The sequence below is a fragment of the Acipenser ruthenus genome, chromosome 13, assembly GCF_902713425.1.
Source record: "Acipenser ruthenus chromosome 13, fAciRut3.2 maternal haplotype, whole genome shotgun sequence".
Classification (NCBI taxonomy): Eukaryota; Metazoa; Chordata; class Actinopteri; order Acipenseriformes; family Acipenseridae; genus Acipenser; species Acipenser ruthenus.
In genome coordinates, this window is record NC_081201.1 from 36,573,799 (window position 1) to 36,598,240 (window position 24,442).

The following is a 24,442-nucleotide window of genomic DNA, read 5'->3' on the forward strand; positions in this document are numbered from 1 at the left end:
GATTTTTAACACTAGAACCAGCGCGGTTATACTCAAACCTAAAACCACCACTGGCAGTCATTATGAAGTTACATTTTAAACAACATCAATATTAAAATGAAAGACAAACTACGTATTGTAAAAGGCAGTCAAAATGATTGCTTTGACGGTTCGAGGTGGGTGAGATTATAACTTCCTTATTTTCGTGATCCTGCCTTTCAAACGCTGTCAGCGTATTTAATACATATATTTAGGAAAAGTCATAAACAGACAACCGCATAACTTTCAGACACACAGAGTAATTTAAATTTGAAAACCTCAAACCATGGCGGTTCTAGTGTTAATGTTATGGTTCTAGTGTTAATGTTATGGTTCGAGTGTTAATGTTATGGTTCTAGTGTTAATGTTATGGTTCGAGTGTTAATGTTATGGTTCTAGTGTTAATGTTATGGTTCTAGTGTTAATGTTATGGTTGATCAAACCCCTAGAAATATTTTAGCAAAGCTCCCACTATGCATCTCTCAAGCAATGACCATTCATCAACTTTTATTCAGGATAACATACAATGTTCTAGGTGAGCTGAGCAGTAACAATTCAGATCAGGATAAGATACCATGTTCTAGGTGAGCTGAGCAGTAACAATTCAGATCAGGATAAGATACCATGTTCCAGGTGAGCTGAGCAGTAACAATTCAGATCAGGATAAGATACCATGTCCTAGATGAGCTGAGCAGTAACAATTCACATCAGGATAAGATACCATGTTCTAGGTGAGCTGAGCAGTAACAATTCAGATCAGGATAAGATACCATGTTCCAGGTGAGCTGAGCAGTAACAATTCAGATCAGGATAAGATACCATGTTCCAGGTGAGCTGAGCAGTAACAATTCACATCAGGATAAGGTACCATGTTCCAGGTGAGCTGAGCAGTAACAATTCAGAGACATGGTCCTTTCAGAATTATCTGCTGCTTTTGTTTTTTGTTTTTTTGTACAATGAGCCAATATGCAGGTATTCCCTGTTCCAATGCTGCAATATTAGAGCAAATGTAATGAGCTTGGACTTCAGATGAGAACCCATCATAGCTATTCCCCATATGTACTAATTTAGCAGTGTCAGCAGTAAGAGGCTCCATAAGAAATGCTTCATTAACAGCATTACGGCATTAAGGTGTATTGACTGGGAACCAGGATTGATTTCAGTCATTAGACACATTCACATAGCAGCATGGCAGTAACTGATATCCTTTTGCTTCATCTGTCACTAAATCTAATGATATGTTGATATATGTGGTGATTTGAGAAACGGATGCAGCACAGTAACTAAACTTATTGGCAGTTTGCTAGATTAAGTGACACATTTGCTAAAAATTGCACATTTACCACTGCACCAACATCAAAAGAATGTATTTGACCTCAAGCTGTTAAGCAATAGGAATGTGGAAATCTATAGATAATACACGTTAAAAAAAAGAATAAATAAGCAATCATTTTCTCCTGCAGAATTTACATTTGAATTCCTGATTTGCTCATTTTAAATTCAAAGGGCAGGGTTGTGGGGGGGATTGGAGAAGGGGTGTGAAGAATTTGTTTGGTGTGTTTAATTTTTTTTTTTTTTAAAGTAAAATGTAATCAAATAATCTAGAGTACTGTTTTCAAGGATGCAGTGGCTGCTTATGGAACATCTCTCTCCGCACTATATATTTTTTAAAGATTCCATATGGTATAGCCTATAGGGTTTGCATCTGGTGAGTCCATTATTGCTGTGCCCCTGCAGTATCTCTGTGTTTAAACCTGTCAGCTCACACCTAACCAGATAGACAGGTGTGCATTTTCTGTTGGGACTGTATCATAGTTACTATATTATTTTTATTGGTGGCATTTTTTAAATTGTTATGGTTAAAATAACTCTTACTGTAGCTTAATCAAGGCTAAAGATCAGGATCATATATTCTATTATTATGAATTGACATTTTTGCTGAAAGCATAAACATTAGAGGTTAAAGTTAATAAAGTTAATAGCCAGTGCTAAACATCGATTGTATAATGGCCATACCTGTTTCTCATTATTAGATCAGTTAAACTTAAGTCCTTATACAGATTGAGGTATAGAACTGAATTGCACATGTATGTCTGCAAATTCTGTTGCGCCCCAAGCATAATGTATAGTTTGGTACAATCCCAATTTTTGCTTTTCTAAACAACTCATAAATGCTTAAAATGATTATGTTATATACTCATGCAACTTCTTATCTTATGTTAATAATTATTGTTTAATTACATGAATGCTAGTGTTACATGTACCATAATTATTGCTGTAGTATATATACATTCTGGCATTTGGATTAGTCCAGTCAAGGAGTACATTTTGAAAGACTGCTAGCATTCTTGGCCAGATTTGAGAATTAGAGAAGGAACTGAAGATGCATGTTAAAATTATCCATGCTAAAGTGAATTATGCTACTACAGTATGACACAGAATGTTTTAAAGGGTTGCCCCCATTTAAATGACTGTAGAATAATCCAACAAACCATGTTCAAACAAGGGACATTGAATTCCCTTAAAATCCAGCTTTTGGGTTTAAACTGAGTAATGTCACAGCCAAAGAATAACCTTCCCTACAATGTCATAAATTACAAGCAGAAATATGAAATATGAAGCAAAATTAATTACATTTATATCTACAATAAAAAATGTACATGGATAAATTGTAACCGTGCACTCAAAAATATGTGTGCTCTGTTAAGACCAGGTCAACCTAAAACGAGGTACACTGTTTTAAATTAGTGATAGCAAAAGATAGGCAATGTTAACAAATGTGGAAAAATAAATTCTGGAAATGCACAACCACTGCCAGCAGAGAAACCCATTCACTGAAAATATATGATTCTCAGGATAATACACTCATTCTTGTTGCTTTAAACATCTTTGTTTTGCACACTTGAAGCTTAGGAACCCTCCCCCGACATATTTACCTAAGATACAGAAGTATAAAGAAAGCATAAAGCAGCAATAATTAATCAACAGATTTAGCATTCATAATACTTCTTTAATGAGGCAAGTAATTGGATGACTAATTTAGAAGCTCAGAAAGAAGGAAAATGATGTATATGCCTAATTTTTTTAGCGCCATGCAGAAAATTGAATTTGAATCATGTTTAATTATGATGTCATGTTTCTGAGTTATAATCCTAATTATTTTGGCATTCTTTTTTAATTTTGAATGTGTGTTACCGCACAGTAAATTTGCACAATCTGTTTCATTAATATCCTTACAGTGGCTAGATTACTGCTTTTGTCATCAGTAGTGCACCAAAGAAACTGTGCGACAAAGTAGCAGAGTACTTTGGTTACTATTCTTGTTAAAAAAAAAATGCAATCACTGTTATCAGGCTCTGTATTGCAGCCGAATTATATTCCCTGCAGGAGACAGATGTAAGTCATGTAATTTGTCAGATTGACCATGGAGTACAAAATGAGAGTAGTATAGTGTAAACTGCAGATGGTGAGCATGGCCAGTTTACAGACCAAGCACTTTCTTAGATGATTTTTTACGTGAAAGTCAGTTTGATGCCATTAACAAGTGTGCCGTTGACCAAAACAAATGGACCATCCTTCTGAGGCAGTGCTGTGTAAACACATTTTTTTAAACATTACATGTTTTTCTATTCATTGCCAGGGTACACATCCTCTGCGTTGGGATATAGTGGAGTACCAATGTCCATCCGTATGGATGCACTGTATGCCATACGTTTTGAATATATCCCAAGAACTGCTTGTCCAATTGTGTTTCAACGTCCTAAAGACCTGTTTTCAATCTTACTATTTTATATAAAGAGAACTGTCTATTTAATTGGGATGACATTTGGATTGGACATTTGAGAACAGTTTCAGAATCTGGGGTTATATGGAGGTATCTGGCTGTATGTTTGTACTGTACATTATATCAAAGTTACAGTGGACGTAGGCCATGTGATCTACATTTGTAATGTTATTCGTAGCTCTAATTTTACAGGGATGAATGCCACTAAAATGCTTGTTTAATAAGCAAAGCTGGAACGATGAATGCCAAGCTTAAAAGACCTGAGCTGCAATGTTAAAAGGCAAAAACCACAAAGGTCATTGAGCGAGGCTGTTCTTGTTTGGAATCTGTGTAGCTTTGCACTTGAGAAATCAAAAATAAAATAAAAAGGTGAAACACGTACAGTATGTATCATGTATTTTTAATAATACATGTCTTCTCACTGAGTTTGTGTTTAAAGAAATATTTAGTAAATGGTCTGACTGCGCAAGCTCACTGTTAGGGTTTTTACTCATTTTCACAGGTAGAATATAGGTAGCAATATGTCTTCTGTTTCTTCTATGTGTTTAGTGTGGTTGTTTTGATTTTTTACATAAAGGGGAACAATAACATATTGTTGAAAACTTTAATAATGGCATAATTAAGCTTAATTTAGTATTGTTGCTAAAACATGATTTGTGTCATTTCAAATTCTGTATTGTCGTCAATTAATAATTTGAGGATCAATCCAAACACAATATTTATCCTGGATGACTACTGCCAGAATTCTTCAATTATTATTATTTGTATTTATTTATTGATTTATTTCAATAGCAGCTTTGGTGGTACAGCTTTGTATAAATCTACTCATACCATCTTAAATGATACAGTAGAATGGAGTTGATCAATATGTTTGATGCATAGATAAGAAATAAATAGAACCCACATCTATTACAGATGAATTCTTCCATCTGGAATCAATGATTTGTTTGTCGCAATGTAAAGATAGTACTTGCTTTGAAGAGGGCATATTTTACAGATGGCAAATGGAGTACTGTATGTTGATTCTATCAGACAGTTCATTCTTGTATAACAGTAACACTGCTACCTATACAACACTCCCCGGAACACCAAGAATAACACCAAATGGGGTCTGTGAAAACTGAGCCATGAATGATCCTGGCCTAATTTGATGATTAGTGAGCCTTTTCTGCTAGTGGGTCATTTGAAATGCTGACAGCTTTTCATTCAATTTATACAATTAACATTTTTAGAGAGCCTTTTTTTTTTTAGAGTTTTCATTCAATTTATACAATTAACATTTTTAGAGAGCCTTTTTTTTTTTGCCAAAGCATTTCAGTGTACTCAAATGTTGAGTATCTGGTACTGTGTTTCTCAGTCTAGACATACTGTACAAAGCAGCTGTGTATTAGCCTGGTCCATTCTGTTACATTAATGCCTAATAGCTCCTGTCATTGCTAACATGCAGCAGAATTTCAATGTATAGGATTTTGGATAATATTCTAACAAACACTACCATTGGGTTAAATGCCTTTTGTATGCATTTTGTAAACATAACATAGACAGAAAACAATTACCACCAGCAGGGGTTCCAAATCAAATGTACGTTCTACTAAATCAATGGTGTAAGCATGAGACAAGCCTGTTATAAATATCTATCCAGCCAAGGAGCTTCACCTGTATCATACTTTAATACAGAAGTACCTGCAAAGCTTAAATTGAGTGTGTCAAGTCTGTAGTTCTACAATAAGTGAAGATACTATAATGTCTAATCATTATAATGAATATGTTTGTTGCTGTTTTTTATACAAAAAAACAGCATCACAACCATATGACCCTTACATATGAACCACTTACATTTTGAAATCACATCATAAAGAGCATTACATTCTAATTGTATTTTTTTAGAAATAATTATTTTCTGGTTTTGTAATGGAATCAGGTCAGAACAACTGCGTTTAAACAGTATAGATTAAACATATTTTGGCCTTGATATTGTATGATAAAAAAAATAAAAAATGAAACTTAGTTGTATCGTAAGGGGTCTTCCAGTCCTCACATGGACCTTAGATTAGTGCAGATTGCACGGCCCTGGTACAGTGAATGCTGATTTAAAACATGTTACTATGAACAGCTGTGCCCGACTACTAGAAGTCTATATTTCCCCTTGCAGTTTCCACTCACCGCCATCTGACAAGGCAGTTTACACCAAGAGTACTAAAAGCAAATACAAAATAAATCAAGCTGCACAAGATAGTCTTCAGCTCAAATTGAATAAAATAGAAGTAACAAGAATTTAAAGACCATAGCAACAATAGAAATCCCTGAACTAAAACAGGAAAGAATGTTAGATTAAACCTACACATGGCAGCAAAAAATTTTACAGATTAACTGGTCAAGTATGTTTTTTTCTCTCTTGATTTGAAAATTGCCAATTACATGTAGTAAGAATCTAGATTGGAGTCCTGGGAATTGCAGAGCCAATGAACAAAAAGGAGCTTGAGGTCAAAGAAACAATGGAGTTGTGTCTAATCAGACCTCTGAGGTAAATAATGGCTAAACTGTGAACAGATTGACAGAGCAAGATCTTAAAATTCCTGAAACTTACTGGCAGCCAATGAAAAGATTCAGAAAGGGCCATTTACCAACCACGGATAGAGTTAACTTTTTTCAAATATCAAACACAGAATAGGGATGACTATGCTAGTTAAGTTTTTGGTTTTGGCTGTGAACATATGGATTTTTATTTGAGTTGCTAAACAGACCCTAAGCACAAGCTTGCTCATTGTGTGGTCACCATTGCATGTTGGTCAAAATCCCAGTAGAGGAAGCAGGGATATTGTAATGTATACGAGGGACTCCGGTATTCAGTTTTAACTTTTTTTATTTGTCTATCTCGTTCACAATCAGCTTGCTACTGCTTCCCACCGCCATGACACACACACTAATCTAATCCATCTATACCAGCCTAACGTCACTGATCGTGTCTTTCTAACATAATCCTTTAAACAGACGGGGTTGCCTGACCCTGCTGGGTCAAAGTTATGCCTGTTCAGACTGGCCATCAGTCCCATATTGCCCTTCAGCGCGATCGTCTCCCTCTGATCCGGGCCATAGATCTGTTATCTCAGTTTCATCCGTTGGATGTCGATTTAATCCACTTTTTAATCTATTCCTTTTAAACTGTCTCCCCCTCTTTTTCAGAGTGACACAGTTCCCATGTTTCTTGACGATCACGTACGGTTGAGGCTCAAACGTGGTAGACAGCTTGTTGTGTTTGGGTTGCTGTAACAACACTTTTCTCCGACTTGGATGCGACTAGGAACTGTCTTCTGAAATCCGTATCGTTTTCCTGTCATCTTCTTGTTAAAATCGCTGTCTAAGAGCAGTGCCTGCAGCAGAGTGGTTGTGTGGTGTAGACAACTGTGACACTTTAGTTCACAGCTGGCGAGTAAACAGAAGTTTGGCTGTGTGGTGTACTTCTGTAAGCCAGAAGAAAATTAGACAGTTCTTTCCTCCAGTCCTTGCCTTCAGCACATGATGTACGAATTGCCTTAGACATTGTCCTGTTTTGCCTTTCTACCTCCCCGTTCGCCTGAGGCCAGTATGGTGTCACACGTCTATGGTTAATGCCTCGACGGTTCTCCCTGTCAATACCAGGCCACCAGACTTTCTCTCTCAACCATTGCTTTGTTTTCATGATGCCCTGATGACCCTAGTGAGCAAGCAACAGTGTCCGGTGACATAACTTGCAGGCATGACAATATGTCTAATAATGATATCTTGTTTCGAATGGCTTTAAATGAAGACTCGCAATTACTTCATTTGCCAGTACTGCAGCTCTTCAGTGTGGTCAACATGCTATCAGCAGCAGATGCTTCCTCAACTTCACTTGGGGTGAACGCATGTGGGACTGCACTGTGAACTACAAAGTAAATGTACTCCTCACCTGGATTTGTGATTGTTGGCGGGTTGAGTGTCAGCCTTGACATGCTGTGCCCCAGGTTTGTACTTAACTGTGAATCGATATGGTTGCAGATGCAAAACCCATCTCTCTATTCTTGCTGGTGGCTTTGATTTTGGGGAATAAATGGTTTGTTGTCAGTGATCATTACGAAATCCAATCCATACAGTAAGATGTGGAACTTTTCACATGCCCAAACTATGGCCAGTGCCTCCTTCTTAGTTTATGAGTAACAGCGCTCCGCATCAGTCAATGCTCTCTTGGCATAATAAACTGGCTTAACCACTTTGACACCATGATGTACGCACGTATGTCAAATGAAAACCCACTTACAGTACCATGCCGTACGTGCGTACCTCAAGTTTCCCATTCTATTCTATGATCGGTTTCTCAATCTAGCTTTCCAGGTTCTCTAATGCAGTGCTAAATCTGTGGAATGTTTTCTAGTGTCTCGAAAACATCCCTTTCGCCATCTTGTCTACACAGACACTGTTTTATTTTCCAATCTTTCTTTCTTTTTTTTTTTTAAACCGTTGTTTCGGCTACTTTGTCTTGTCGCCAACTTTCGGTTTGACATCAGCCGGCTGACTTGAAAATCCTGTAATGTATACGAGGGACTCCGGTATTCAGTTTTAACTTTTTTAATTGTTTATCTTGCTCACAATCAGCTTACTACTGCTTCCCGCCGCCATGACACATACACTAATCTAATCCATCTCTACCAGCCTAACGTCCTGTACCCTTATGCTGCCTGTAGGTGGCAGTACACTACAGATATTCATTTGCTTAATGTTCTTGACTATTAAATCACTCAGTTAAAATGAAAACATCCTTGGTTGTTAGATCCTTTAAACACGCATTGATTTTTTCCCCTTATATATTCAGCACGCAGAACTGATTTCCTCAGGCTACTTCATGAATTTGGCATGAATTTTCATCAGCTGCTGGCTCAGTTGATTTCAGAGAAAATGAAAAATGCTGCTAGATGCCCCTAAGGACAAGGAGCATCTAGGTTAACTAAGTGGAGTGTGGGTGGAGTACGTTTTTTCAGAGAAAAACTGGAATTTCCGTGTGTATCTGTAACCCAGACTTGGTTTCCACTGTTCAATATATATTGTGCATGCTATCCTGCTACCCTTAAAGCGTGGGCCAAAAAAATAAATAAATGCAATATCTTATTTTTGACTATAATTATACAATTCTGGTCATTCTTGATTGCACATATATATTTGATTGTTTTTTAATATGTATCTGGTGGAGAGAAAACTATATATATATGTTTTTTGCTTGTACTTGTGGAGCACATGTGTTTCGATTAATGCTTTCATCAGAACAGACAACACCGTACACGTTACAGTCATGAAAGATCCACGTGTTCATGTAGAAGATGCAACTGAGCTCAATTAAGAGGTCAGGAGACCAGATTTAGAGTTCTGAACGGCAACATTGGGCCCCTGGGTGCAGGTTTGGACACCCCTGATTTAAACATGTGAAGCAAAAAGTACTTTCCCATAAACATCTAGAAAAACAGCACATTGCATATGGGGGGATCGTTGTCGTCACCAATCCTAACCATGCATCAATAACATATTGGCTGTGCTGTACCATACATACTTGACAAAAATGTATGTTATCACCAAAACTCCATTTGGTTGATGACTTTCTTCATTCTCGTGGGCCACTTGAATCTAAGTTTTGTATGGGTGAGACATCTCTTACATGTAGATGTAAAAATAAATGTCAGTTTGAGATATCATCTAACTGGACTTGACCTTTACGCCATGCTGGAGTGTAGTCTGTTTAAACAGATGACCTTTAAACTGGAATTTAACCTGTGTCCATCCAGCACAGAGATGAGTTTGCTTTATTCTACTGAGGAGTTAACAACCACCTAATGATGTGTAGATTTATAACAGTAGATTCTAAACATTTTTGTTTGTCCATTGCCTTAAATAATCATCTTAAAGCTGTGCTGAGCAATGAGTGAAAAATGATTTGTGTGATTAATCATAGTCTCAGTGGAATGGAAACTGCACCAGAAACCTGTGCAGTCTGGCACCACTTTGCTTAATTGCCAGACTGTGCTCAGCAGTTGTCTACACTTCCTCGATTAAACAAAGGGAGGAACAAAAAAGTGTGCCTGCCTCAAACCACAGGTCCTTTGAGGTGAGGTTTGAGACAGTATTCTGTTAAAAGGATGAGCCCAATATGACATCTACTTATACATGCATATAATCATGTTGCTAGCTGAGATGCCCTAAGGTAACAGAATTCTGTTGTGGTGACTCACCAGATATTTTGAGATCCCAGAAATTCTCAGGATTAAGAACTACTTACCTAGGCAGCACAATTAAATAAACCACGCAGATATGTCATTCTGATATGCTGTCAAGAGAATGAGTGGATTATCAACATTGCAGCCCATGTAAATGATTAGAAAGACAAGTAAAATGGGGCTTAGAGTACATTATGGAATACATCTTCTCAGTGTTACCTTAACACGTTCCTGTAGAGTAGAACAAGTTCTTACAGGACACAAATGTTTTGGTCATCATTTTTATTGTTATTAAAATGCAGTTCTGTACTCCCAAATAAACTGTTGCAATGCTAATGTGTTTGTAAGTGCATCTATTAATCTATTCAGTGTTCTGAGGTAACACACACATTCACAAGTCAATAGCCCAAAAAACAATAGAAGCAGCAAAATGTAAAACAAGTTAGAAAGTACCATAAGAACAGTAAGATTTCCATTATTCAGTCATTCTGTAGACAAAGTGACTTTGTTAAAGCATTACATAACACTTACCATAGAAATACATTGAAATTATAGCAGCTTTTAAAAAGTATCAACTAGCAAAACCTATGGAAATTGTGTGCAATACTACATAGATTTTGTCATTAAAAAAAGAAAGAATTCTGGAGTAAATGTATGGATGGATGGATTTCCCAAAGAAAATGTATAGTGTTATAGAGTCGCATTGACATTCACAGAAATATTATCATATTACACTCTTGAAAGTCAAATACATAGATATGAGCAGATCCCTATAAACAGCACTTCAAGAACAGAAAGCTGATCCCTAAACAGTGCTTCCAGAACAGAATTGACAGTAAGAATCTATAGTTTGGAATGCTGCCCAGACTTACTTAATTACTTGAAAGCACCTTTCAGATGAGCATTAAGATGGAGCGACTGTTCTCAGTTAAAGATGGTTCTGTTAATTAGCATCTTAATTATGCATCTTTATTATCTGTTAAAACTGTATCCTCCAATCCAATTCAATATGACTTGACATGTCGTTTTTAATTTTGTTTTGTATTTAAGTACTGGTTGTTTATGTTAATATTTGAGCTCACATGGAAAAAATATGTAAAGACGCTTATCCTGCACCTGCTGTGTCATTTGTAGTTAAAATAACTACTGGAAATACGATGTATGCATAGATTTGAAGAGGGTGTTCTCCCAAGACAATACCTAAACATCATACATTAAAAATACAAAGGTCAGGCTATAGACAAGCAATCTTGCAGAGCGGAGTTAGGAGATTTTATTCAACAAAGACCAATTTCATAGACTGCAATGCATGTGGTTATCTGTATCCAAGAGGTGCTATTTTTGAAGGTCAGTAGGACCAGTAGACATGCAAGCTTGCCAGTGTTTTAATAGCAGTGATATACAGTAGCTGACTCAAGGATTCAGTTCATTCCAAAAATGTTCTTCAGGTGAATGGTTGGACAGTCTTGCAAATCATACTAAGATGCTCAAGTGGCTGTGAAAAGCCAAAGGATAACCGCTTCAAATAAAGTAAAACCTGTCAACATTAATTAGAAGAAAACTGTTCAAACAAGTTTCCCTAAAATACTATTCTACAAAATATTTGTAATAAAATACCTAAGCAAAATTAAGAATGTATATTTGTTGAATATGTTTGTATTCCTGGTAAAGTACTGTACAGGTAGAAGTCATTTTGAGAAGGAAATAAATATCAAATAAATAATGGCATCCTATGTTTATCCCTAGGGGGATATCCAATATGAACTCTGGACTCAGCAAATCATTCACAATGACATTAGACCTGAAATCATCCAGTTGTTCTTTCAAGGATAACGGTGAAACATCTGACAGATGACATGTGCATCTGACGGGAGGCGAAGGCAGCAGCACTAGCCTGATTTAACCTATAATGCTGGATGATAAAAAGTCAAGATAGGCCTCTTGACAGTTCTAGCCTAGCTGGGTTTTTCAATGTAGCAGCATCATGTTTTGTCTATTGTAATTTTGGGGTTGCTTGTGGAATTGATGCAATGCATTTTAAACTAAGCTGATTTTGAAAATAGGGGTGCAGATTTATTTATTTGTATCTTACAGGTAATCTACAAAAGTATAGTCTGTAGTCTGCTAGTAGAAGTATCATATTAATATACCTTATTTTTGGATGTATATACTCTTCTCCTCCAACTCTAAACAGCTGACCAAAACACATTTCAAATTGACAGAAAGAGACACAAAAAGGATGTGCCATACTGCATAAAGATGTGATACGTAGAAAAGGGTGCAATTGTAAAAATGTGGTTGCATCCCTTCCCCCCTCCCCCATCCCTATACTTATTACCACATAACCTTTAACTTCGTTCTTTGACAATTTGTAAATGCACAAATTGCAAAATGGTTATTCTTGTTGGTGATTGACCGAATCATGACTATGCGTGTAACATATATAATCAAATAAATGAATATACTATAAATGCTACAGAATTCAAATTGAATTCCTTAGTTGTGGCAACTACATCCTTCTCATTAAGTTCGGTACTGTACAGAGTCACAGTCGTTACGCCATTTATTCTAAATTGACAGGAGTAACTCTGGCTCTCCATCTTAATGAACTGTATCAAATTCTGTTCCCTCACTCAGCAGCCTGTCTGCTTTTTAATAAAGGTTTGTGTCTAAAAGGAAGCATTCCAAATCTCTCCTTATTAAATTAAATTTTACAATTGTGATGAGCTTGCAAGTTTATAAAAAAAAACCAGGATATTTCATGGCTTCTGTGCGCACCAAAGTTTGTTTGTTTGCGGCTCATAACAAATAAATAGTAGAGAAAAAAATAATATTATCAGTATGTGTTGTTAAAAGATATGTTGATTTAAAAAAAAAAAAAAAGCAGTATTCTTCTTGGGGATTCGTCAGCACTATGATCCCTTTCTATTGAACCACTAAACTAAATAGTGACATGGCTCAACGAGTCTATAATGACAGAGCTTATCAAATTATGAGATTGAAGTTGTCATGGAAGTTAATCTTTAATTATCTATATAGAGTTCACTACTGCTTTGCTCATTAAAATCCCAATAAAGCATGTTTTTTGTCTTTTAAAACAGGTTGCTAATCTTACCAGCTCAATTTCAACCAATGAAGATGGTGTCAAGATTATTCAAATGGCAGCACACCGCATCGAGACCTTATGCCCTCAGGTATGAAATTAATTACTATTATGCAGTCTATTTTACTAAAGGCACAGGAAAATCTAATTGGACATAAGGTCTTTTACTTCTGCATTGTTAATTGTCCATGCAGTAATTTCAGTCTGTGGCCACTGAGAATTTTTTTGTTTCGGGTTGTCTCAGTCCATTTTCTACCTTTAGAAGGAACACCTGTTATTCTGATAAGGGATTCATACATACAGCCCCTAATAAAACTATAAGGGTTCTGTAAACATACATTATGCACAGAAAACCACATCTGTATAAACTGGTTATACACATCTTTACAAACCATATAGAGCATAATCAGATTCACTAAATATGTGTGCATTTGCCGGTGCAACAAGCCTCTCTATGGAGAGACCATATACAGTACTAGCTTGGTTACTGTACTCACCTCTCACCCTTATTGGGTTACAGCAGTATGGAAAAGCTTGCCTGTCTACTGTTCCCATTGTATTTAAAGAGTTTCATATGCACTGAAAATCATGTATTTCTTACTGAAGCATTCCCCCATGAGGAAGCAAGAAACCACCCTTGGGGGATTTGTTGAATGGCCTTGCCCACGACCTTATATCCAGTGCTGTCCATAGCCTCTAGCCCAAGAACAGTGATTACACAGGAACAGCTAAATATTTTTATTTCACATTTATGTGAACAATTACACATCTTATTCACGTTGCTGATTAGGTTTTGGTGAGAACCCAAGCAAGTTTGTTTTTGTTTGTTTGGCTTCTGGAAAAGCCACTGGTATAGAGATGTGTAATGCATTTGTATAATGTGTCCAAGAATACTTACAGTATGGTTTATAGACAAAGAAAACATTTAAAATTAATCTGTGATGTGCTTGTCTTTAATTACGGAGTCTTGTAATTTCTAATGTTTGTATTTGACATACAATATTTACAGTATTTAATAATTATTCTTTACATTTGGATATATACAAATGTGATTATCCAAACTGCTTTTCCAAGGTTATTTAATAAACTTCAGCATTTCAGCTATACTGCAGGAAAAATGTACCATCTTTAATGAACAGCATGTAATCAGTACACCAAAGCAGTATACTCATGTATTATTGCCAGCAGGCTTACAATTTTGTCCCTGGCTATTCATTTTAACACAACCCATCCAGCATCGTTTTTGCATGGTTGTTAAAGTAGATAGATGCTTAACCTTAAGGTATAATCATCAAAATAGTTTGTGATCAATCTTGCTGGTTTAAATGGCTAACCATTGCCCTTCATATTTGTTTGGAAAGGTTTAAGAGGATGCAAAAATACAATACCCAATTAAGTCCACATCTAGTGGACTAAAACTGAAAGCAATGTACTTAATTGGGTAATGAAAGGATTAAGCATATTAAGAAACTAGCCTAGGTGAGCTTGCTGCTGGGTTGAAAAACATGATTTAGGGTTTAAGGTTTAATTTGGTTCTTATGCAGTTAAATCTAAAGACTGAAGATTACTAGCCAACTTGACTGATAATTCCACTTTCATAAGAGAGGATCCCTTTCAGAATAGTGCTACCCTGCTGTAGTTACGGATTCTTCCAACTGCCGTGCATTACATAGGCTACATTTACAACTTGCTGCGCTATTATTCCTGAAAAAAATCTACTGTAGTTTTTTCTTGTGACAAATGTGTACGTACCGCTCCTGTCATTTTATGGTAATTAAGGAAGGGCTATGCTAATATTCCAGGTGTCAATCTTTAAAAGACTATACATTAAATGTCTATTGTATTAAAAATGGTGTTTACAACAACTTTGTAAGCTATTAACGTTATATTATAGAAACATTCGAATTGTGCTTACCTAATCATGTATCTGGATCACCCTACTTGTCTTGGAGGATGGTTAAGTGCAATTATTTGTTAAATGTATCCACAACTGTTAATTGCATTGAAGTTTGTTTTTTGAACTATGTGTTTCATGTAATTATCCCTCATCAGCAATGCAATCATCAGTCGCTTCACTGTAATATGAATAAAACCTTGTTAAAATTTGTTCTGCTTTCAAAGTTCAAACAAAATACACGATTCTTAACTCCAAATCATTTCAATTTTCAAAGATGCTATAACTACTATAAATATAGTAAGAGAAATACCTTTATATTAAAATACTTTCCAACAGCGGGATTCGATGCTATGGTCTAAAGCAGGGGTCTCCAACCCTGGTCCTGGAGAACTACTGTGGCTGCTGGTTTTCGTTTCAACCAATCTCCCAGTTACTTAACTGAACCAATTATTGGCTTAATTAGTCAAGTTAACAGGTGTTCCAGATCTTTAGCCATTGATGACGTAAAGACACCTATAAAACCTGCTGGATAGGGGCTCTCCAGGACCAGGGTTGGAGACCCCTGTTCTAGAGGAACGTCAGCTAAGGTTGTATTGACTAAGTTAAACAGGGAGCTCTTCTCCCTGCTGACATTTCAGTGGTTTTATCGGTGACAGCCTGGAGGTATGTATATCTCAACTTTATACTGTATTTGTAATTCATATTTCTAAAGAATGTATTGTAAAAACAGATTAACCTGTTTTGAGATTTCTCAAAGAAATATGTTGTGATTCCTAATAATGTAGTTTTGAAAGCTGTGAGGAAGCACTGATGTGCCCTTTCCCTTAGTTGGATTTTGGTTAGCTCCGCATTATGTGTTTTGAAGCTGCGCGATAACAATTAATTAACACAAGACCTGCAATGGGATTGCATGAGATAAGGAAGTGTACTTCTGTCTCAGTATGATGACTGTTCTTCAGTTTGTCCCTTGAATTTGATGCATTTTTACCCATGGAAAGATGTCAATTGTACCAAACTGGCACTGGCCTACCCCTCAAGGGGTTCCACGCTAAGAAGGTACATTTCCAAAATCTAGAAAGGTATAGCATGATGATATCAAGAAAAAACAATGTCCTAGCCTGGATGCCAAAATCATTGGAAACATAGCCATTGTCTGACATGAGTTGTCAGATACCAGAAAGTGATTGTTTCACATCCCATGCTACAAAACATCCTGACATCTGTATGCACTCGAAAGATATTTCAATTTTCATGTCCTCGGAAAAGGACTGAACAAAAAAGAATGAATGTACAAAATGTCCCTAGTTTGTATTTAATCTGTTGTGAAAATTGTGTTGAAAAATTATGAAATTCTAAATTATACCAGAATTCTTCCACTGTTGTTAAGTAATTAAATGAACATGCTCTTTTGTCAGTACTGGGGAAACTGTCTAGATACACACATGTTCAAGTGTTCTTCCATTCTATAGTATGCACTTTTAATATAATTTGCTAAAGAAATGGCAACAAATAGACCAAGTTAAAGTTGATGAGTTCGCAGTAAAATAAATACCAAAATAATGGCTCTGGGGGTTATAGCACAGCTATATAATGCTACTAGGAATTCAGAACATTTTTTATTTTTTTTATAAGTATAACAAAATATTCCAACTGAAAACCAGTGCCAGGAAAAGTCAAATAAATGAGGCTGGTTCTGACTGAGAAACAAACCAGCCAACTCAGGCCAGCAGAGTCCTAGAAATACAGAGTGTTGTGAATGGTTGTGTTAAAGTACCCTTTCTTGACTCATGCATACAGCACTGTACATGTTGATCATTTAAAACATATAGTGTGTTAGTTTTTTTTTTTTTTTTTTAGAGAGTATGGCATACTGATGGATTGTAATTGACGTGAATTATTATTTTTTTCTTCTTTGGCATCCACTTAATGTCATGTGAATGGTTTAATAATCGAGACTCATAAAGTAAGGTTTCTTCTTGAAACAGTAAAATGTAATTAAGGAAAAAAAAAAGATTAAACTAGATTGCAGACAGCTGGGTGTTATGATAATAGATATAAGAAGCAGCAGGCTGTCTCTACAGCTACAGACCTAATAAAAGGGCCATCCAATCACCCTGATTGAGTGTATGGTAAATTAGACCAGACCTCTCTACCTGTATAGGGCAGTAATATTACAGCTGACATTCAAACCTCAAGGAATTTGCATCACCAGCTTGTTTCTTTCTTCAACATGCGTGTTCAAAAAGGCTTAGGTGCACCCCCCTATTCACAACAAGCATGCTGTCATGTACGTGTCATAATAGTATTGCTTTAACATACAATGCTTTCATAGAGCAAGGAATAAAATAACCAGATGCATAATATGTAGGAATTTAATAGTTTAAGACTTTAATCATTTACATAAAAGTTATATACGTACAATCTACACAGTCTAACATATGATAGATGAAACTGCATGTCTCATATACGACTGAGCTTGCTGCCTGACTATAAATGCAACCCTACTTTCATCCATGAACTGTATGCTAATGTAGTGTTTCAATATATCTTTAGGATTCTGTTTCCATGCAATAGAGTTTATAGTTTTAAGGGTACAAAAGTGAATATGTGACCCTAAAAGTACAGAGGCCTTGGTTTTTCTCATTATACTGTATATGTAGAAAAACAACAGCTTGCTTTATTCATATTTAATTGCTGCAAATGTGTTACACATTTTAAAAGTCCTATTGTACCTATCATTAGCTTTAATACTATTTTGATGGTAGGCAACACCAAATTCTGCTCCATACTGCTTGTTCTAGGGTCAAGATGCTAAATTCCATTTTACAATTCAGGTTTTGAGGGTCAACACACAAGAACGAGGCTAACTGTGTGTGTGTGTATGTGTGTGTGTGTGTGTGTTTTCTAAAATATTGTGCTGCTTGATTGCAATGCTGTTTACTCTGTTGGAGCTGAAATTGTATTCCTGCATAATGGAACTGCTCCAAGGATGCCCATAAAGAGAATGAAAATATTGTCATTCCTAATTGTGCTGCTCTTGACAATGGCAATGCAACCATTTTTACATTACAACGAGTTTACTATGACAGGCTCCATTCTCTCTATTGCATCCCCAATGGGGAACTATACCTAGCATGAGCTGCCTTTTACCAAATTATACATTTGCCCAGAAGGATTAAGTTGTTCTCATATCCCACTATAAAAAAATGAATTCAGTACACAATTAGCCTTAAAAAATCTACTCAAGTCTTAATGTGATCATTGCTTTAAAGATTGCTTTTTATTCAGTGGACATGAGGATGAATATATAACAGACAGAATACCCAATTCAAGCTATTGTTTTAATGACGCAGAAGGAGCAAATTAACTTTGAAAATAATTGCATTTCCAAACCATTCCTATGTAATGTTATAAACCCTGATTTATTCTAAGAAATAGTATTACCTGCTCCAGAACCTGCTTGTTATTGCACAGTATTTTTTTTTATATCAATTTATATCTTATGCATTTTAAAATACTAGCACCAAAATCATGTCTAGTAGGCATACGATACAATTGAATGTTCAATAGCATGTAGCTGGAGCACCCTTAAGAAAGAAGTGCTTTTCATGACTATGCGTTCACATATGTATGGACATATGGTGTTTTCACATTTTAAGCTGGATCTTGAGAACCATTCTGACTCCAAATTGAGATATTGAAAGCTATGCTACTGATAACTTAAAAATGATATGGATAAAGCTCCTTAAATAATTAAGGAGCTGGAAGATCCTGTCCCATGTCTAGTGTGGCATCTGTGAAAGGCAAGAAATGTTATCTTAACTCTCTCACTATAAGTCCATATTAAAAACATAACAAACAATAAAACAACAGGTTTTTATCCATATACCAAAAACTATAGCAGACTTGAAATACAAAATAACAACTTTTCAGCACTTGTTTTTATCAATAACTCACTCAGTCTCAGTCACAGAGCAAAATGATGGACAAACTATGTTTCGAGCTGGTGTTTCCAAAGGATAAAAAAGCAGCTGTGAACCACTGTTCTCTGTTTGTTTCTCAGTAGGATCAGTAAGGTGGCACCTGGCTTTCAAACATGCATGTTTAAGTCTTGTAAACAAGTTGGCTGCTTAAAAACTACACTGTGAAATATAACAACTCAGACTGGAGTCTGAATAGATAGGCTTTCCACGCCAACATGTTGGATAAGAATCATGGGAACAATACACACTGGTGAAAAGTTGGCATTCCCTGTATTTCCCTTAAGACTATTCTGATTTTATTTGTACAGTATGAGACCATTATGCTGTGCATTTCCCCACAGTGTTAACAGATAACTAGAATAACCAACTTATACAGTACTGTGCAAAAGTTTTAGGCAGGTGTGAAAAAATGCTGTAAAGTAAGAATGCTTTCAAAAATAGACATGTTAATAGATTATATTTATCAATTAACTAAATGCAAAGTGAGTGAACAGAAGAAGAATCTAAATCAAATCCATATTTGGTGTGACCACCCTTTGCCTTCAAAACAGCATCAATTCTTCTAGGTACACTTGCACAAAGTCAGGGATTCTGTAGGCATATAGTCAGGTGTATGATTAAACAATTATACCAAACAGGTGCTAATGATCATCAATTCAATATGTAGGTTGAAACACAATCATTAACTGAAACAGAAACAGCTGTGTAGGAGGAATAAAACTGGGTGAGGAACAGCCAAACTCAGCTAACAAGGTGAGGTTGCTGAAGACAGTTTACTGTCAAAAGTCATACACCATGGCAAGACTGAGCATAGCAACAAGACACAAGGTAGTTATACTGCATCAGCAAGGTCTCTCCCAGGCAGAAATTTCAAGGCAGACAGGGGTTTCCAGATGTGCTGTCCAAGCTCTTTTGAAGAAGCACAAAGAAACGGGCAACGTTGAGGACCGTAGACGCAGTGGTCGGCCAAGAAAACTTACTGCAGCAGATGAAAGACACATCATGCTTACTTCCCTTCGCAATCAGAAGATGTCCAGCAGTGCCATCAGCTCAGAATTGGCAGAAAACAGTGGGACCCTGGTACACCCATCTACTGTCTGGAGAAGTCTGGTCAGAAGTGGCCTTCATGGAAGACTTGCGGCCAAAAAGCCATACCTCCGACGTGGAAACAAGGCCAAGCGACTCAACTATGCACGAAAATACAGGAACTGGGGTGCAGAAAAATGGCAGCAGGTGCTCTGGACTGATGAGTCAAAATTTGAAATATTTGGCTGTAGCAGAAGGCAGTTTGTTCGCGGAAGGGCTGGAGAGCGGTACACAAATGAGTGTCTGCAGGCAACAGTGAAGCATGGTGGAGGTTCCTTGCAAGTTTGGGGCTGCATTTCTGCAAATGGAGTTGGGGATTTGGTCAGAATTAATGGTCTCCTCAATGCTGAGAAGTACAGGCAGATACTTATCCATCATGCAATACCATCAGGGAGGCATCTGATTGGCCCCAAATTTATTCTGCAGCATGACAACGACCCCAAACATACAGCGAAAGACATTAAGAACTATCTTCAGCGTAAAGAAGAACAAGGAGTCCTGGAAGTGATGGTATGGCCCCCACAGAGCCCTGATCTCAACATCATCGAGTCTGTCTGGGATTACATGAAGAGAGAGAAGCAACTGAGGCTGCCTAAATCCACAGAAGAACTGTGGTTAGTTCTCCAAGATGTTTGGGCCAACCTACCTGCCGAGTTCCTTCAAAAACTGTGTGCAAGTGTACCTAGAAGAATTGATGCTGTTTTGAAGGCAAAGGGTGGTCACACCAAATATTGATTTGATGTAGATTTTTCTTCTGTTCACTCACTTTGCATTTTGTTAATTGATAAATATAAACTATTAACATGACTATTTTTGAAAGCATTCTTACTTTACAGCATTTTTTCACACCTGCCTAAAACTTTTGCACAGTACTGTCTATTTTTGTATTTATGAAGACAGCGGAAGCTTTTTTCTTTCATGCTGCACTGTTGTTAAAGGAAATGGAAGAGATTGAAAGAGAGACAACACTACAACACATGTTTTATCTACTAACAATAGGCATGGATTCCTTCACTCACTTGTCTGTATTGAGCTGTCAAACTCCTCGGTTTGTGCAGTCTTCTTCAAAGTGAATTGTGTGGCTCTGAGAACTAATTTAATTATGAAAGTAGTATTTTTTTGTTTTTTTTAAAAATTGTGAACGAATTGGCTGTGCTTTGCAAGAATCAATGAGGAGCATTTAAAGTGAAACATTTGAAGAGATTCACATTAAATAGAAGTTGAAACAGATGTTTTGATATTCGAAGTGCAGATCCTGAAAATTGTTGGATTAAATTCTTCATATGAAAGCAGGAACTGGCAAAGACAATTGGGTTTCAAAACTGGGTAATTCCACTGGGAAGCATCAATTGGAAGCATCAAAAAAAATCATGTAGCTAATGTCCAACCACCATTTTTATTTCTTCATTGCCTTAAAAAATAAATAAATTTTGCATGAATGAAAATAAGGTGGCATTTGCATACAGTATGTGGTGATATAAATGTTGTCCACAACAGTGGGGGGGGGGGCTACCGAGGGGGGACCCTGCCATTCTTTAAGGACTGAAGATAGCTAAAATAATTACAGCTTTGAATTACCATATAAATATTGATATCACGTAAATGTAATTGATATTTTGTTGGCAATCTCTGAGTCCTGATAAGCAGCATGCCCTTATTTTACCAGTCAGGTAGAGGGAGGTGCTTTAACAAAGTGCATTGATTACAGTAGCTTTCTGGCCACCTCCAGTGATTAATCACTTTAAATGGCCAAAATCAGAACTTAACCTGAGCATATAAGGCTCATTTGAAGGTAGATTGAGTTTGTACGTGCTTTTCATGAGTAAAAGAGCCAGCAGGTGCCTGCCAAAGCCCAGCAAACACACACACCAGATGAAAGTATATATGGATTTCTTGGATAATTTCAAAATGTGTGTCTTACAGTTTAATCTAGTATTTTCTAACCATGTCAAAACGTAATGCCCAGTTATCCTGCTAGAGCGCTCTATCACTGTTACATCTCTCTGAGGATTTGTGGGCATTATGTTCACTTTCTTTATCTGATATTCAGCAGTGGTCATAGGCGGTGTTATTGTTACAAGTAACTTAAACAGCATGGTCTCTCCACAGGTAATCAATGCTGCCCTGGCTCTTGCAGCAAGGCCTAAAAGCCAGACTGTAATGAACAACATGGAGGTGTATAAAAAGACCTGGGAGAACTATGTGCGCCTCCTGACCGAGGCTGTGGATGACATCACCAGCATTGATGACTTTCTCGCAGTGTCGGGTAAGAGACTACCCCATTTTAGAATGTCCATGACATCTCAACATAGCAGTATTTGATTTTCAGAAAACACTACATTAAAGTTTAGCAATGTACACAAAATCATCAAGAGAATGATCAGAAAGCAGGGCAAGGTTTAATCAAAGCAGTTACTGTAGTTACTGTAAAGTAGTCTATTGCAAACAGACTGCAAAAAAAAAAGTGCTTCTCAGATGAGGCTTCAGTATTGCTACAGTATGCTTAAAGGCAGCTTGACAAAATGTGGTGAAAACAGAAGAGCAGAAGGTGATAACCAAAGGTAAGCAATAGCGTTATTAGTTCTAGCATGTTTTTGTCGTGCTGTGAATACAGTAATCTGGACTGCTTGGCAGACTGGATATTATACATTTAATTTCAGTCACAACCTCTTTCAGCAGTCCCAGATGTGTTTGTTACCCATAGCAAGAGAATTTGTGAGACTGTTTTAGAAATGAACTGTATGTATGTGCAAATCTAATTTCTGCTCCTCTGCAATGATAGCAACTGTGAATTTTTCAAACCAGCTCATTTAAGTTAGCATGGTAAAGAATGATCTGCTGCAATATAAATGATAGGGAGCACACATTGGGCTCTATTTTATTGATCTTAATGCTGCCTCTGTCTAACACCTTGTTAGTCTAACTGTAAGCGAAAAATCACATTTTATAATAGCACTATTTCTCATATCATTTAAATAGACACCATTATTTCATATTAAACAGGTAAGAAATTACATATGATGCAAATGTAGTTTATATAAAAAAAAGTGTCCCTTGAAATGCACAGCATTAGTTAGTCACTGGCTTAGTTGCCATCCAAGTCTGAGAGCTTTTCTTATCCAACCGTAAAAAAGTGAAACCGCAACTTTTTCTTGACCTGTTTTTATAAGACATGCTTTACAGGTTTATTTACTGCATCTATATTTTAAAGCCTCTATTCATTGGTATACAGCATGTGCGGTTTTAAAGTACTGAACTGTTCTGAAAGCTCTTGACAAAAGGTTTTTTACAGCACACAAGCCAGGGAATTATATGGATTTGGTATAAACCTGTAGATTCAATCATTAGTGGCAAAGAAAGCTGTGATCCTTTTGGGCTCTGAAGCTCTCAATTAGTATAAGTGTTGACTAATGCATATTTTCGATGGCATTTTCAAGCCATATACAGCCTCTCTAGTGGGAGACATTTCACAGCTATTGAAGTTTAAAGGGTCAGCCATGCAATGAATCCTGCACATTGTCCCGCCCTTCATGTAGCAGCATCAAAGGTTTGGTTCTAGAATGTTTGTTCTGTCACCACCTCACAAAGACACAGCTTCCTCCAGGCAAACGAAGAAGAGGGACACACCAAGCACTGGTGCTTTATCACACAAAGTCACAGTTAGCAGAGCTACCAGTATGTGAAGCTATACAACATATTTAGTTAATGAAATATGCAGAAAGCTAGTGTTTATTTTTGTCTACACACCATACGGATGTAGTTAAATTCTAAACTCATTTAGTCAACCTGTTTTAGACGCTGTGAATTATTTGTGATTTTTGGGGATGTATTTTTGGGCTATGCATCTAGACTTGTACATACTGTAACTGCCACGGAAAGCTCTTTATATTTTATATAAGTTATAGTCCTACAGCCTTTACATTTGGCAGTTCAAGTAACAGAAAACATGAGAACAAATGTTCCAAACAATGTTCAGTTGCAATGCAATGGGGCACAGTAACGGAAGCCCAAGGGCAGCCACAGTCTGTACTCAAATTATTAATCTGCAACATACACGTCCGGAATTTCTGCAATCTATACCCAGACAACCAAACTATTTTGGCCCAACACTGGCCCAGTTCCGGCTGCCAAACTGGCCCAGGTTCGGGTGCCGGTATTGGCCCGGTGTCTTTTTGCACCTCGGGCCGATTTTGGCCCGTATGTATTGGCCCAAATGCGGCAAGCGGCTTAGAGCCATATGAAGCACATTTGGCCCACTCTCGGCCCTAATCTGGCATACGCATGGTACAACTGGCCCACTTACTGCCCAAATGCGGCAACCGGCTTGAAGCCATACGATACACATTTGGCCCG

General features: G+C 36.9%; 1 protein-coding gene across 1 annotated transcript in view; it reads left to right on the plus strand.

Annotated features, from left to right (window-relative positions):
- Window positions 1-24,442, plus strand: part of LOC117418301 (catenin alpha-3-like) — a 183,172-nt gene that overhangs the window by 117,148 nt on the left and 41,582 nt on the right. Inside the window, exons 10-11 of the mRNA XM_034031216.3 lie at window positions 13,122-13,214; window positions 22,199-22,355. Coding sequence (XP_033887107.1) covers window positions 13,122-13,214; window positions 22,199-22,355 — 250 coding nt within the window. The remainder of the gene's footprint in view (window positions 1-13,121; window positions 13,215-22,198; window positions 22,356-24,442) is intronic.